General features: G+C 40.6%; 1 protein-coding gene and 1 long non-coding RNA gene across 5 annotated transcripts in view; one reads left to right on the top strand and one right to left on the bottom strand.

Annotated features, from left to right (window-relative positions):
- The window catches only part of LOC122228223, a 126,829-nt gene that overhangs the window by 42,406 nt on the left and 69,209 nt on the right, over positions 1-15,214 (bottom strand). The gene's annotated exons all lie outside the window — the stretch shown is intronic.
- CC1H1orf87 (chromosome C1 C1orf87 homolog) overlaps positions 13,621-15,214 on the top strand; it is a 78,816-nt gene continuing 77,222 nt past the window's right edge. The window contains exons 1-2 of one of the 2 annotated variants that reach the window (XM_042953159.1): positions 13,621-13,803; positions 14,871-14,990. In XM_042953159.1, coding sequence (XP_042809093.1) covers positions 14,884-14,990 — 107 coding nt within the window. In that variant the 5' untranslated portion in view covers positions 13,621-13,803; positions 14,871-14,883. The remainder of the gene's footprint in view (positions 13,804-14,870; positions 14,991-15,214) is intronic. The other variant, XM_042953158.1, reaches the window with a different exon arrangement.

Genomic DNA, 15,214 nt, shown 5'->3' with positions numbered 1-15,214 from the left:
AAATCAGTTCCTCAGATTACTAGATTGAACTTGGCAGACTCATTGCCCTGGACAAGTACACTGGGATGTCAAGTAGAATTCCTTTCTAAGAGATTCCTAGAGTACAGAGCAAAGGAAGCAAGAGAAAAAGATCAGTCATAAATACTGAGCGTACAGAGAAGTAAGATCCTGTTCTACAGAGATTCTACCGGTTCCCACAGAAATAGTGGTTCTAAGGCTGCACAGTAACATTGAGTTCTATAGATCAATGGCTTTCAATCCAAGAACAGCATCCCCAGAATGAGCATTTGAAATGGAAAGAGGCTTATATTTTTATTGCTACCTTGAATGGGGTGCACTCCTAGCATCTAATGCTCATGAGTTAATGTTGCTAAATGTCCTGCAATGCTCTGGACAGTCCTGCATAATGAGGAATGTTCCATCAAGAATGCCAATACTGTCCCCATTGGGAAACACTGCATTCACTTGAGACTGGGACAATTCTTCATACCTTCTTTCATTCTTTGATAAACGATTTTCTGAGCCCCTTCAAGTCAGACCTCAGGTTAGAATCTACAGATCTGATATTAAAGATGGAGCTTCCCATAAATTTCAAAGGATCCCAGTGGGTATTCCATGCATTCTCACCAACATACCAACACTTTACTTTTGTTGGTTTTCTTTTTGCCCTTGAGGATGTGGTAACTGTCCAGGAAGCCACGAGAGGATAGCAGAATCTTGCCACTGCCTCAGATGAGGCTGCCCTCCAGGAGAATGTTGATTACCTGTCAAAGATGCTGTGATCCAGAGCAATTAAAGCATCAAACCCCCAAGAGACTGGAGCAGAGCTGCCTTCTAATTCTCACACCAAAGTAGAAAGAAACATCCCCTTTTCTCTTTTGTGTTACACCTTGTCACCTGCTCACCAAACAGGTGCCATTCGTGTCTCTGTGTCTCAGAGTCTCCCCACATCATCCCTTTTATCATGTGCTTCTAGACTTGGGTTACATGGGTAGGGTACCTAAATTTCAGACAAATGCTATTATGTCTATCCTATTTCAGGCTCAGTCCTAGATACTCACATAAAACTAAGTCATTCTTCTCCTTCAACAACCCTCTCCATCCCTGGAAAAATCCCTTCATGCAAACCTGGTATCTCAGGTCTTATTCACCAGTTTAGTTCATCAATACATCTAAATCTCAGTTTAGACTCGAGCTGAAACACGCCCTCCCACTACATAAGAACTGAATCAATGTCCTTATTCATGTTGATGACAGAAGACTGTTGGATGGATGGATGGATGGATGATAGAAAGATACAATACAATATCACATGTAGGGGTGCCTGGGTGACTCAGTCAGTTAAGCATCAGACTTTGGCTCAGGCCATGATCTCATGGTTCATGGGTTCGAGACCTGCATCTGGCTCTGTGTTGACAGCTTGGAGCCTGGAGCCTGCTTCAGATTCTGTGCCTCCCTCTCTCTCTGTCTCTCCCCTGCGCTCTCTCTCTCTCTCTCAAAAATAAATAAACATTAAATTTTAAAAAAATAAAAAGAGAAGAGTAGCACATATAAGAATGCTTGACATAACACCTGGTTCTCAACTTTAGCTATTATTAATACATTTTGACAGCTGTATTGTTAGCAATGCCATCTTTTTTAAATGAAGAAACCAAGGCTCAGAGTCACAGAGCAATTAATTCATAGAGTTAGGCTTCTAACTTATCTCTGATGTCAAAGCTCAGGCACTTTTGCTCAAATCCTACTAGCTCTACATTCCACTTTATGTAAGAGTAAGACATTTTGAGATTGTATAACATGTTCATATCACCTGTAGACAACCGTGTGTATTCACATCACATAGGTGTTCTCAGTTCTTTAAGTGTGGGTTTCTCTCTCATCACATTCTGACAAGGAGGTGTTTCTTTGGAAGACATGGTCTGTACTAATTAGAGGGCAGCTTGCAGCTGAAACCAAAGCAGGAATCCGCTGCGTGTTGGCAGAACCTACATCACAAGCAATGTATACCAATTCGTGCTACTCTAGAGATAATAACAGGCAGATTATAGAAATAAGTGGGTATCTTTCTTTCATTATGGGCTGTGGGTGGATAAACCGTAAACAACATTTCCTTCATTTGAAAGTGGTAAGTGTAACAGATGGGAAAATTTCTGTTAATAGTATATTAGAAATCTTACATATCTCTATTTTGTTTGTAAATACAATCTTGTTCTGAATCAGTAATTTTTCTGTAAGTGTGCATGTGGTAGACATTCGTAGGGCTCATCAGTATCCACTTTTCTGTTTCCGGGCATACAGAGACAATACTTCTCAGTTCCCTTTTGTAATAAGGAGGCCATATTCCTCATCTGGACAATAGAAGCACTGCATGTATGGTTTTGAGAGAAAGCACTTAGTTCCAGGTGGGTAACCTTCCACAACTTTCTTCCTCTTGCCACCGTCACCACAGAAGCAAGTGTTGAAATGGAGGTGCCATAGGGTCCATAGAGACCAGATTGCTGAACCAACACATGGACAATAATTGTCCTAGAGTCTGCTCAAATGCACAGCACAATTTGCATGAACAAATATAAACTTCTTTTTTATCAAGACACTGAGATTTTAGTGAGGCACCTTTAGCGAGGCTCAGTCGGTTAAGTGTCCAACTCTTGTTTTCAGCTCAGGTCATGATCTCATGGTTTGTGAGTTCGAGCCCGCCATTGGGCTCCGTACTGATAGCACAGGATTCTCTCTGATGCTGATAGGCTGGGATTCTTTCTCTCCCTCTCTCTCTCTCTGCCCCTCCTCTGCTCTCTCTTTCTCTCAAAATAAATAAACAAACAAAAAAAAAAGACACTGAGATTTACGTATTGTCTCTTAGCACAGCATAACTTGGACTCTCCCAACTAACACTGTGGGTGAGGTCATTTCATTCATACTGTAAAATACAATACATGTTTCTCTGTCCTCATAAAAAATAATAGGTGCATTTTAATATGATACTCAGGATCTGCTACAATCTGGGCCAAACCTACCATCCAAATTTTTCCTTCCACCACTCCACCATGAAACTAGACAATATCCCTTCACCACATCTTACAATTTCTTGATTTTTTTAAATCTCCACTCATGTTATTCTCTCCACTTAGCATACTGTCTCTTCCCCTTTCACATGCCATATGACTACCTACCTTTAAAAGACCCAACTCATATGCTAACTCTTCCATGAAATCTCCCCCAATCCTACTATTCTGAATTTCTCTTTCCTTCAAGTTTTCATACTTATTTCTTATTATTCTTTCTTACTTTATATCCTATATAATGATTTTTAACATATTAGTTTCAAGTGTACAACATAATGATTCAATATTTGTAACCATTGCTAAATGATCACAAGAAGTCTAATTAATATCCATCCACACACAGTTACAATTTTTTTTCTTATAATAACTTTTAAGATCTACTCTCTTAGTACCTTTTAAAGAAACAATACAATATTATTAACTATAGTCACCATGCTGTACAATACATCCCCATGACTCATTTATCTTATAACTAGAAGTTTGTACCTTTTGAACCCCTTCACCCATTTTACCCATTCCCCATGCTTTACCTCTGGCAATCACCAATTTTCTGTACCTATGGGATTTGTTTAGGTTTTTATTTTTTTGTTTTGCTTTTTACATTCTACATATAAGTGAGATAATACCTTATTTGTTTTTCTGTCTGACTTATTTCACTTAGATAATGCCCTCAAGATCCATTCATGTCATTGCAAATGGCAAGATAATTTCTATCTACGTATCCATCAGTGGACACCTTGGTGGTTTCCAGGTCGTAGCTACTGTAAAGAATCCTATAATGAACATGAGCATGTATTTATCTTTCTGAGTTACAGCTTTCATTTCTTTGAATAAATATGCAGTAGTAGAATTGCTGGATAACGTGGTAGTTCTATTTTCAGTGTTTTGAGGAGACTCCATACTGTTTTTCATAGTGGCTACAACAATTTGCATTCCCACGAACAGTGCACGAGAGTTCCTTTTTCTTTCTCTATATCCCTGCCAACACTTGTTATTTCTTGTCTTTTTGCTACTAGCCAGCCATTCTGACAGGTGTGAGGTGATAGCTCACTGTGGTTTTGAATTGCATTTCCCTGACGATGAGTGATGTTAAGTACCTTTTCATGTATGTGGCCATCTGTGTATCTTCTTTGGAAAAAAAAAAAAAAAAGTCCATTCAGATACCTTGCCCATTTTTAATTGGATTGTTGGGTTTTCTTGCTATTGAGTTATTACAAGTTATTTGTATATTTTGGATGTTAACCCCTTATCAGATGCATGATGTGCAAGTATTTCCATTAAGTATGTTGTCTTTTCATTTTGTGCATAGCTTCTTTTTCCACGTAGAGCCTTTTAGTTTGATACAGTCCCACTTATTCATCTTCACTTTATTTCTCTTGATTTTGATGTCAAACCCCCAAAAATCATTGCCAAGACCAACCTCAAGGAGCTTACTGCCTATGTTTTCTTCCAGGAATTTTATGGTTTCGGTCTTACATTCAAGTCTTTCAAGTATTTTGAGTTGATTTTTGTGCGTGGTATAAGATAGTGGTCTCATTTCATTCTTTTACATGTAGTTGTCCAGTTTTCTCAGCCTCATTTCTTGAAGAGACTGTTCTTTCCTCATTATATATTCTTGCCTCCTTTGTCATGAATTAATTTACCATCTATGTATGGGTTTATTTCTGGACTTCCTTTTCTGTTCCATTGACCTCTGTGCTGGTCTTCATGCCAATATCATACTGTTTTTACTACTATAACTTTGTGATGTATTTTGAAATCAGAAGTGTGATGTCTCCAGCTTTGTTTTTCTTTCTCAAGATTGCTTTGTCTATTTGGAGGCTTTGTGGTTCCATACAGATTTCAGTATGGTTTGTTCTAATTTGTGAAAAAATTACACTGGAATTTTGAAAAGGAACGCATTGAATCTGTAGATTGCTTTGGGTAGTATGGATATTTTAACAATATTAACCTACCCAGTTATGGATTATTATTGTTTATGAGCAAATTTTAACTCCCCTGTTAGCAATTCTGAGAGGATCATTCAAATCTGATTATCATTGTATCTTCAACAATTCAAACCAGGGCCATAAAATTATGCCTAGTAAATATTTAATAGGTATAGATACATCAGTGATATTATTACAGCAAGTTTTGCCATAAAATCAACTGAGGCTTTTGGGGGGCACTATCAAGAAGCATTCCTTCTTTCAACCACTTTCTTACTCCTATTCCAAAAAAAAAAAATTATTGGGGCACCTGGGTGGCTATGTGTGGGTTTATTTCTGGACTTTCTATTCTGTTGGTGGCTCAGTCTGTTGAGCATCTGACTTCGGCTCAGGTCATGATCTTGTGGTTCGTGGGTTCAGGCCCTGCATCGGGCTCTCTACTGTCCACACAGAGCCCACTTTGGATCCTCTGCCCCCCTCTCTCCACCCCTCCTTCACTTGTGCCCTGTCAAAAATAAACAAACATTTTTTTTTTAAAAAAGGAAGAAGCATTATCTTAGTTAAGCCATGCTTAGAAGTTGGTGGGGATACTGGGCACTGAGAAGTCCTGCATCTATACAAGTTCCTTCTTCTAGACCATGAAGCAGTATTAGCAAATGGACCAGGCGTCCTGCTTCTCCCACAAGCATTCAAGAATGGAAGACTTTATGGCACTCAGGCTTGGTGGTTGGTGTTAAGAAAACTGGGACTGGGAGGAAGGTAGCAACTGTGTGGATATTTATTGACGATACAGAGTGTGCCAGGATCTGTGCTAAGTGCTTTGTGTTTGTTTTATCACTTGCTCTTCCCAAGAACAGCAGGCAGCTGTTATAACATGGTGGATGGTGCATCAACTTTGTAGCCAGATTGCAAGCATTTAAATCCCAGGCTTACCACCAACTGGGCGACCTAGGACAGGTACTTCACTCTCTTCTACCTGTTTCCTTAATTGAAAATAACACTCTCTACCTCATAGAATTATTATGATGATAAATGTGTTGGTAAATACAAAACACTTTGATGAGGGCCCGCATACAGTAAGTGCACAATTAATATTGCTTTGGAAAAAAAAAAAGAATGATATAACTGTTGTTATTATCCTCCTTTCACAGATTAGGATACTAGGCATAAATGCTAAGCTCATGGCCCAAAGACACACGATAGTAAATGGCAGGGTTGGGATTTGAACCCAAGCCTCTGACCTCAGAGCCAGTGCTCTGAATTCTACCCTATAGCCTCTTTGCGGCCTTCAGAATCACTAGGCAAGAAGGTTTGAAGACTATCCATGCTCCATGTAGCTGCATGGAGGATTTGATTAGACAAGGTAACTTGCGAGGTTCCTTTCAACCTTGAGATATTGTGATTTACAGATGCTCAAACTTAAAAGCAAGTAAGGTTCCTAACAATCCAGGGCAGAGGTGACTGGAATGGTCTTTCTGTGGTTGAGAACATCTCTGTGCTCATTCTCTAGAACCTTTTAATACAACCACGTTTTTCCAGGTTGCTTAATATTATACTACAGAAGTTAAAAACACATGTTCCAAGAAGATACAATGCTATATAGTGAGACAGATATGAATTTGAATCATTGCTGTACCATTTATTTGCTGTAAGACCTTGGGCAAGTTATTCAACCTCCTATCTGGTTAATCTCTACCAGATTCCCGTATTTTGTAACTTTCTGCATACTAGCTCTTCTCCAGAGCCAAGGGCTTCTCCAACAATTAACAGTTCTATTTACCTTCTTTTCCCCTGTGCAATGATTTATTGGTCCAAATGTCTCCTAACCCAAACAAGCCAACCATAATTTGTCCCTAGTAAATGGGACTAAGAAATTCCAGGTGTACTGGTCTCTTGAATGGAAATGATATAAACTCATGAATTGTTATGGGAGACTTCCTTTCCTGTGGTCTTGGGATCACAAAACACCAATGTAGAGCAGAGAAAAGAATAAATGAGGCTGAGGCACAGAGAGGAGCAGAAATAAGGGTTAGAAGAAGAAAATTCTCCTCATGTCCCTCATGTTTCAGAGGGCTGAGTTCATTTCTGCATGTGAGTTTCATGACAAATACCCATTTTGCTAGAATCCCCTTCAGTGGAGTTTCTGCTTTTTACCACCAATAGTCCTCCTGTCTGATCTAGTACTCTGAGACCAGATTCTTCATCAGCAGGGCAAAGAAAATAATCTATCCCTTAAGAGATCATTACTGAAATTAACTGAGACCCTTCCTCAGGGACTGACACATAGTAAACCTTAAATACATAGAAGAAGCTATCCTTTGTTAAATGATGCTTCCTTAACATTATTATCATCATCATCATTATCATACTGTTACAAATTATCCAATACGTGTTCATGATACATACTATGTACCAGCACCTTGCTTAGAACTGGCCGCATGACAAACAAGATGTAGCATTTACCATCCACAGGAGCACCTCCACAGGGGAGAAAGATATTGAACCAGTAATTACAGTGAAGAGTAGAAGGTGTTAAGACTGCTGGTTTACTTAAGGGAGCACGCCCACCTGCCTGGGGACACTGAGAATAGATAGCTTCACGTAGTTGGTAACATTTGACTTTATCTTCAAAATTTGAAATGGGGCCACAAGGAAGACATTTCAAGCAAAAACAACCACCTCTAAAAAGGCATGAGGGATAAAACTTATGGAAGGTTGAAGGAACTTTAGGTAATATGGCACAGCTTCAGTTAATTAGGTGGGGAGAAAGAGAGTTGGGGACGAGACTGGAGAAGTGGGCAAGAACCACATCAAGGGGGCCATAATAAAGGATGCATATATTATTTTAAGGAGGTAAGGCTAATGGCAACAAATTCTTACCAGATACCAAACACTGTTCTAAACATTTTCTCATTCCTTTCAACTTTGCATTACTGTAGGTATTGGTATTACCCATGAAGAAATAAAGTTACAGAAAGGCAAAGTGGTTTGCCTGAAGTAACTCATCCTACGTTCATAGCCAGGTTTGGAAACCAAGCAGTTAGGGCTTGTATTGGGTTGAATTGTGTCTTAGTTCAAGTTGCTATAAGAAAAATACCACAGATTGAATAGCTTAAATAGCAACCACTTTTTTCTCACAGTCCTGAAGTCGGGGAAGTCCAACATCAAGGAGACGGTTCTGAAACACAGCCTTCTTCCTGGTTTGCAGAGGTATGTCTTCTTGTTGTACCCTCACAGCGTGGAGAGAGAGGGAGCCCTAGTCCCTTTCCCTTTAAGGGCACTAATCCCGTCATGAGGGCCCAACCCTTATGATCTCACTTAAAGTTAATGACCTCCCAAAGGCCCCCCCTCAAATACCAACACATTGGGAATTAGGGATTCAACATACGAATCTGTGGGGGTCCACAGACATTCTGTTGATAGCAAATTGTATCCCACCAAAATTCGCGTGTTGAAATCCTAACCCCCAGGACCTTAGAATGTGACCTTATGTGGAAATAGGGTGATTGGGGAGGTAATCAGTTAAGATGAAGTTATCCTGGAGTAGAGTGGGCACAGATGCCCACACAGGGAAAATACCACGCGAGCCAACATAAAGGCTGAAATCCACAAGCCAAGGAATGCCAAATATTGTCAGTAAACCACCAAAAGCAAGACATAAGCATGGAACAGATTCTCCCTCACCACCCTCATAAGGCACCAACCCTACTGATACCTTTTTGGACTTCTAGCCTCCAGAATTGTAAAATAATAAATTTCTGTTTTTTATAACGTCCCTACTTTGTTGTACTTTGCTATGGCAACCTAGTAAATAATACAGGGCCCCAAATTGGCCCATCTAATCAGTATGCCACGTGATCTTCTTTCTCCAGAGCCAGGAGAGGGTTTTAAAAAGGAAAAGAAACTCAGCCATATTTGCATTCTGTTAGAAAATCGGCCTGTCATTTGCTCATCTTTTTACCCACAGTCCTTCCTTAGTCATAAAGAAGATCATTGGCTTGGGTCCCATATGTTTATGAGGGGGGAAATGTGTAAAGCCCCAAATTCTTTGCAGTACAGTTCAGTTTAACATCAGTATTTATCTCTATTTTTGAACAGAGACTTCAACGCAAAATGCCTCATTTTTACATATCTGCGATTAAACTGTTCAAAAGAGCAGTGCCTTATTGTTTCCTATTTATAAACTCATTCTACTTTGACTTATATGGGCAAAAACAAAACATTTTTTGGAGGCATTTTTTTTTCCTTTTCTTTACTCCACTTGATGGTAAATGTAAAATCGTGAAGTTTTAGGAGGAAGCATTCTTTGGTTTCCTTATTATAGCTATTCATCTCTCTTTGGAGAAAGAAAGAGAGCTATCTCCGTTGGAAGATGTTTCTCCGGAATCCTTCTCTGGTGACTTGTAATCTAAAGCTGTTGAATTCAAGGACAGTTTTAACCACAGTATTTAATCTTCTGGAGACATTTATTACATAGCTTTTTGTTTTGCCTTGTTTAATATAAACCACTAGAGAGATGTTTCTTGGTTATGTCATTTTGTAAACCAGAGTGTGAAGTAGAAAATCCCAGATAAGAAGAGGCCACTCCTCATTAGGAATTCTATCATAGGATGCACCTGGGTGGCTCAGTCATTTGGGTGTCCCACTTCAGTTCAGGTCATGGTCTGTGGGTACAAACCCCGCATCGGGCTCTGTGCTGACAGCTCAGAGCCTGGAGCCTGCTTCTGATTCTGTCTCCCTCTCTCTCTGCTCCTCCCCTGCTTGTGCTCCATCTCTCCCTCTCTCTCTAAAATAAATAAACGTTAAAAAAAATTCTAGCATAGAATCTGCATTCTCTAAGGGAACTAGAGCCTTAAACCAGTGCCAATGAAAACATCAACATTAATAACAATACTGACAATAATGGCTAACTTCCACAGAGGAGGTATGGAGTAGTGGCTATAAAGGGTACTTCTAGAATTAGACACACCTGGATTTTTTTTGCAGCTCTGATTCTTCCTAGCTATGCTCCCTCCAGCAAGTTATCTTCTCTAAACCTTGGATTCCTCACCTCTAAAATGGAGATATTAAATCCATAAGATGAGATATTGAATGAACAGCACAGGGGGACTTGTGTGGCTCAGTTGGTTAAGCAACTGACTCTTGATATCAGCTCAGGTCTTTATCTCAGGATTGTGAGTTCAAGCCTCACATTGGGCTCCATGTTGAGTGAGGAGCATATGTAAAAAAAAAAAAAAAAAAAAAAAAAGGATGGGGTGCCTGGGTCTCTCAGTCAGTTAAACATCCCACTCTTGATATCAGCTCTGGTAGTGATCTTCAAGTTGGGAGAACAAGCCTCACATTGGGCTCCACATTGAATCTCCAGCAGGGTGGAGCCTGCTTGGGATTTTCTCTCTGTCTCTGTCTCTCTGTCTGTCTCTCTGTCTGTCTGTCTCTCTCTCTCTCTCTCTCACACACACACACACACACATAAAATAAATAAACATTTTTTAAAAAAAGCTTTTAGTACAATGTCTGGCACATAATAAATATTCACTAAACGTTAGCTGCTATTGAATACAATTTATGAAAGCTTATTACATGTCAGGGGCTCTAGGAATGCTATCTCTAATCCTGATAGCAATCTTCAGGATAATTATTGTTTGTCTCCACTGGAAGGTAAGAGTTAAATTGCTTACTCAAGGTCATTTGGCTAGGAAATGGCAAAGCAGATGTTCCCTTGGATCTGAAAGAAATATATCCAATTTCGAGTGGATACCTTCAAACTAATAAAAGAGCTACAGTGGAAATCCTCCCTCTATGTCATTGTGTTTCAAGTTGGCATTTATAAAATCTTTAGGTCAAGATAAGGTCAAAGGGAGCCTTTAGTAGAATAACTGATTTGATCAAAATTGATTGACTTCTTCAAGGTCTATCACAGAATTAACAGTGAAATTTAAAATACCAATCAATTAACTGCAGCCCACATATGAACCTTAGCAACTTGAAGTTTTAAAAGTCTCTGCATTCACCAGGACTCTTTAGGTAAAGATTAATGAAGCTCATTTCACAATATCTTTTCAGCAAGAGCTACATTTTTCACTTCAGTGTTTAGGAGGCCTAGAATCTTGCTAGCTTCAAGCATAGCTGGATCCAGGCTCTTCATTGTCACTCCCTTCCCCACACTGGCTCCATTTTCAGCTCTGATCTGGCTTCCTCCTCATCTGCTGAAAAGGCATATGTGTTGACATAAATATCTGCCAACAACCTCAATACCTTATCCTCACACTTTAGTAACCCCAACAGATAGAAGGCCTCCTTTTTATCCAATACCTGTACAGCGGTCCTCAACAAGAATTCTGTTTGGCCTCCTTGAGCCATAGAATGTGATCAGTTCTATGAAGAAGTGGGTCCTGGGGCACTTGGGTGGCTCAGTCAGTTAAGCTTCTGACACGGGCTCAGGTCACGAAGCATCTCCTGGTGATCAGGCTCTCAGGTCAAGAGCCCCACATCAGGCTCTCTGCTGTCAGTGCAGAGCTGGCTTCAGATCCCCTCTCTCCCGCTCTTTCTCTGCCCCTCCCCCCTCATGTGCACGCACATCTGCTCTCTCTCTCAAAAATAAACATTTGTAAAAAAGAAGTGGGTTCTTCAATAACATTGCATTTGTTTCCTACGGCTGCTGTAATCAATTATCACAAACTTCGTGGCTTATGACAACACAGCTTTATTCTCTTAGTGTTTTAGAGGCCAGGTGCCCAAAATCAGTCTCACTGGGCTAATGTCAAGGAGTTAGTAGGGTCTGGTTCCTTTTGGAGCCTCCAGAGGAGGTTTTTGTTTTGGTTTTTTTTGGTTTTTTGTTTTTGTTTTTTGCCTTTTCTAGCTTCTGGAGGCCACCTGCATTCCTTGGCTCAAATCCCTTCTTTAAATCATTCTAACCTCTTGCTTCCATGGTCACATCTACTCCTTCCTCTTCCCCAGTCCATTATCTGTCTACCTCCCTCTCCTGAGGACACTTGCAATGATATTTAAGACCCACCTAGATAATCCAGGATAATCTCCCTATTTTAAGATTCTTAATCACGTCTACAAAGTCCCTTTTGCCACAGAAGATAATATTAACAGGTTTTAAGGATTAGGGCGGGGATGTCCAGGAGGCCATTATTCAGCCTACAACAAGCATAAATCCAGGATGGTATGGCAACCAGTGCAAACAAGTAATCACACTATCAGGCAAAGGAAGACACATTTTATGGAAGAGAGAAACCACAAATTATACAGAGAACAGAGAAACCATTTGCAGCTTCTGGGATCTGATTTGGCTTTGTGACAGATAATTATAATAATGATGATAGCAAACATTTATATTGCTCATTATGTGTCAGCCATTGTTCTAAGTGCTTTACTTATATAACTCAATTAATCTTCACAAAAAGCCATCCTCATTTTATAGAAGAGGAAACCAAGGCACAAAGATTTTAAGTGATTTGCCAAGATCACTGTGAACTAACACAGCCAGGATCTGAACCCAAGGTATCCGATTCCCAGGTGCATACACTTGACCATTTGGGATGGAACTTAAAGAATGGATTGTGAGGAAACATGAAGGGTCTTGTACAGAGAGAACAGAATGAATAAAGCACAGAAGAAAGGAAAGAAAGAAAGAAAGAAAGAAAGAAAGAAAGAAAGAAAGAAAGAAAGAAAGAAAGAAAGAAAGAAAGAAAGAAAGACAGGTTCAGGCCAGGCCAGTTAGTAGACTGGGTTGGATGGAGTATAGAAAGCCCCGGAGAAGTAGCTTGAGCATAGGGTGTGGAAGACTTTGAAACCACGGACAACCGTCATGGCTGATAGGAGTCCTTTGACTTGAGGTGGGGACTTATCAGAATTGGGCCTTGGGAACACTGCTCTGGCGACCATGTGAAGGCTGGGCTGGCAGAGTAAAAAGGGAACTGTCCCCTTTCCTCCCCCGAGGTACTTTGTATATCACAGAATGTCCTGTGTGTCTCTGCCACTAGAGAGAGAGCCCTAGAGGGGGGATGCATGTATCATCACACTGCATGTGCCAGTAGATGATACAGTAAATCACAAAACACAGCACAGCCAGAGGGCAGGAGATAGGCAGGATGATTACTGGGGCTGCTGCTGGAAATACTAACACCATTTTGGAATCAATTTAAAGTGTCTTTACCCGTGTTTGCTTTAGTCTCTGAACAATAAAAACTTTCTGGAAATCTGGGATGTGTAGGGATATATTCAAATCTTCACTCTGTCAATTGCCTTCGTGGGATATTGGGAAATTACTCAACACCCCCAAGCCTTATTTTTTTTAATCTTTAAAATATAGATAAAATTATGTTATTGGTAATTGTTAACTTACCAAGTAATAATAGTTGCCCGGCTCAAATGAGGAATCTGGCATACAGATACCACTCAAACTTATTTTTTTTTAATATTCTTATTTCATTTCATCACACAGGTGAGCGAAGGAGTTGCAAGAAAGACGCTCACATGTCTTGGAAGAGCTCCAAAGCACAGATGGGAGAACACTCAGACTCGCCTGTCTGCAGCCACACCCCGGCGCCTGTGGAGGAGCCCACCCCCTCCCCTCTCCAGCAGGTGGAAGAAGACTCGGACCCCGCCCAGCAACAGCCTCTGCGTCCTTAGCCACCCGGCGGTAGCAGCCCCGCCCGCGCGCTGGGCCGGGTGATTGGCGCGACTCCTGGCCTCCAATCCCCCGCCCCACCATGTTCCCCCGCAGGCTGTCTCTGGTCGCGATCCTGGGAGAGCACAGACGGAGTATCCCTGAGCTGCCTGGGTGGGGAAACGCCGCCTCGGGGGTAAGGCCTCCCCCTCTGTTTCATCCAAGGAAAGGGCTCAGGACTGATGTGCAGCTGCTGGGCAGACAGTGGACACCACAATCACAAACTGTGGTCCTTGAAGTTTCAGACAGTTTTACAGAGGTTGCAGATTCCACTGGACAGGGCTATCCTGGCAGAGCAGGTCTTTCTTGTGTGCTGGCCACACACTAAGTGAAGCTGGGGTCTTGGGAAGAGCGCTGGTCTACTTCAGACCTGCACACTAGAAACAGGTATGTTCTCACTCGCTGTGTGAGTTTGGTCAAATGATACACCTCTCTGGGCCTTGGTTTACTAGTCTGTAAAACCAGCGTTTGGATTAGAATGACCTCTGAAGACTTTTCAATAATAGCAGACTCTGAAAGAGAGTGATCATTCTGGGGCCAGGTTTATAGAACGTCTGAGTTGCCCTTGGCATCAGATCTGTATAAACATCCAGTACTTATCTAATACTGGATCTCAATTGTAGATTCACTGGATTGTTGCAGAAACACACATCAACAATAACAACAAAAATCCCTCTTTCCTATGTACAGCGCTCCTTCAGATGTATTATCTCATTGGATTCACTCTAAAACCCAGGGAATAAAATTGGAATTATCCTGGTTTTGTAAAAGGAGAAACTGAGCATGAGAGCTGAATATAAGATCTTCACATACCCACGAAAAGCCCTGGTTTCCTCTCTCACTTCACAAGAATCACATAAGAAAGGTGGAAGGAAACCACCTGATATCAGAAAGGTAGAGTGCCCAAATGGCTCAGCAGACCGATTTGGTGGACCTCTTGAGTGGGATTCCCAAATCTGCTAATTACTGATTCTATGATATTGAGTAAGTTGCATAAGTACATTATGCCTGTCCCCTCAACTAAAACAAGAATGATAATCATAATTAGGAATATCTTACTCATGCCTTTATTAGGAATGTCGAGTGAGATAAGATAGGCAAAGCACTTTGTTCTGCTGCTATTTTTGTTGTTATAATTGACAACAGTAAATTGACTAAAGGGAAATCCAGCCGATGAAAGGTTTACTTATTTTCCAACCCAAGGATTTTGAGAAGCATGTCTTCTGTTTGGAAGACTCCGTGTGGATCAGATGCAGTGCCTGAGATGGTGGTGAAAATCATTGGAAGTAAACACTTTCGGTACCTCGTGGAAAAGCCAGAGATGTAAGTTTACTGTTTGAAAAATGTCTGCTTTGCTGGGAAGATAATGAAGTTTGGAGTTGCTGGGTTTTTTTAATCTGGAAATTTACATTTTTAAAATGTTGTCCATGGAAAATTAAGTCATGAAGGAGTAACAGTAGAAGTAAAATCGTGTTGATAACTTCCATGAGCACTGTTTTCCTGATATTTTTCATCTTTATAATTTCCCTTACTCCTTAATTACTTAG

Source organism: Panthera leo, chromosome C1, assembly GCF_018350215.1.
Source record: "Panthera leo isolate Ple1 chromosome C1, P.leo_Ple1_pat1.1, whole genome shotgun sequence".
Lineage (NCBI taxonomy): Eukaryota > Metazoa > Chordata > Mammalia > Carnivora > Felidae > Panthera > Panthera leo.
Note: the sequence above shows the minus strand (reverse complement) of the source record. Positions and strands in the feature narration are given on the sequence as shown.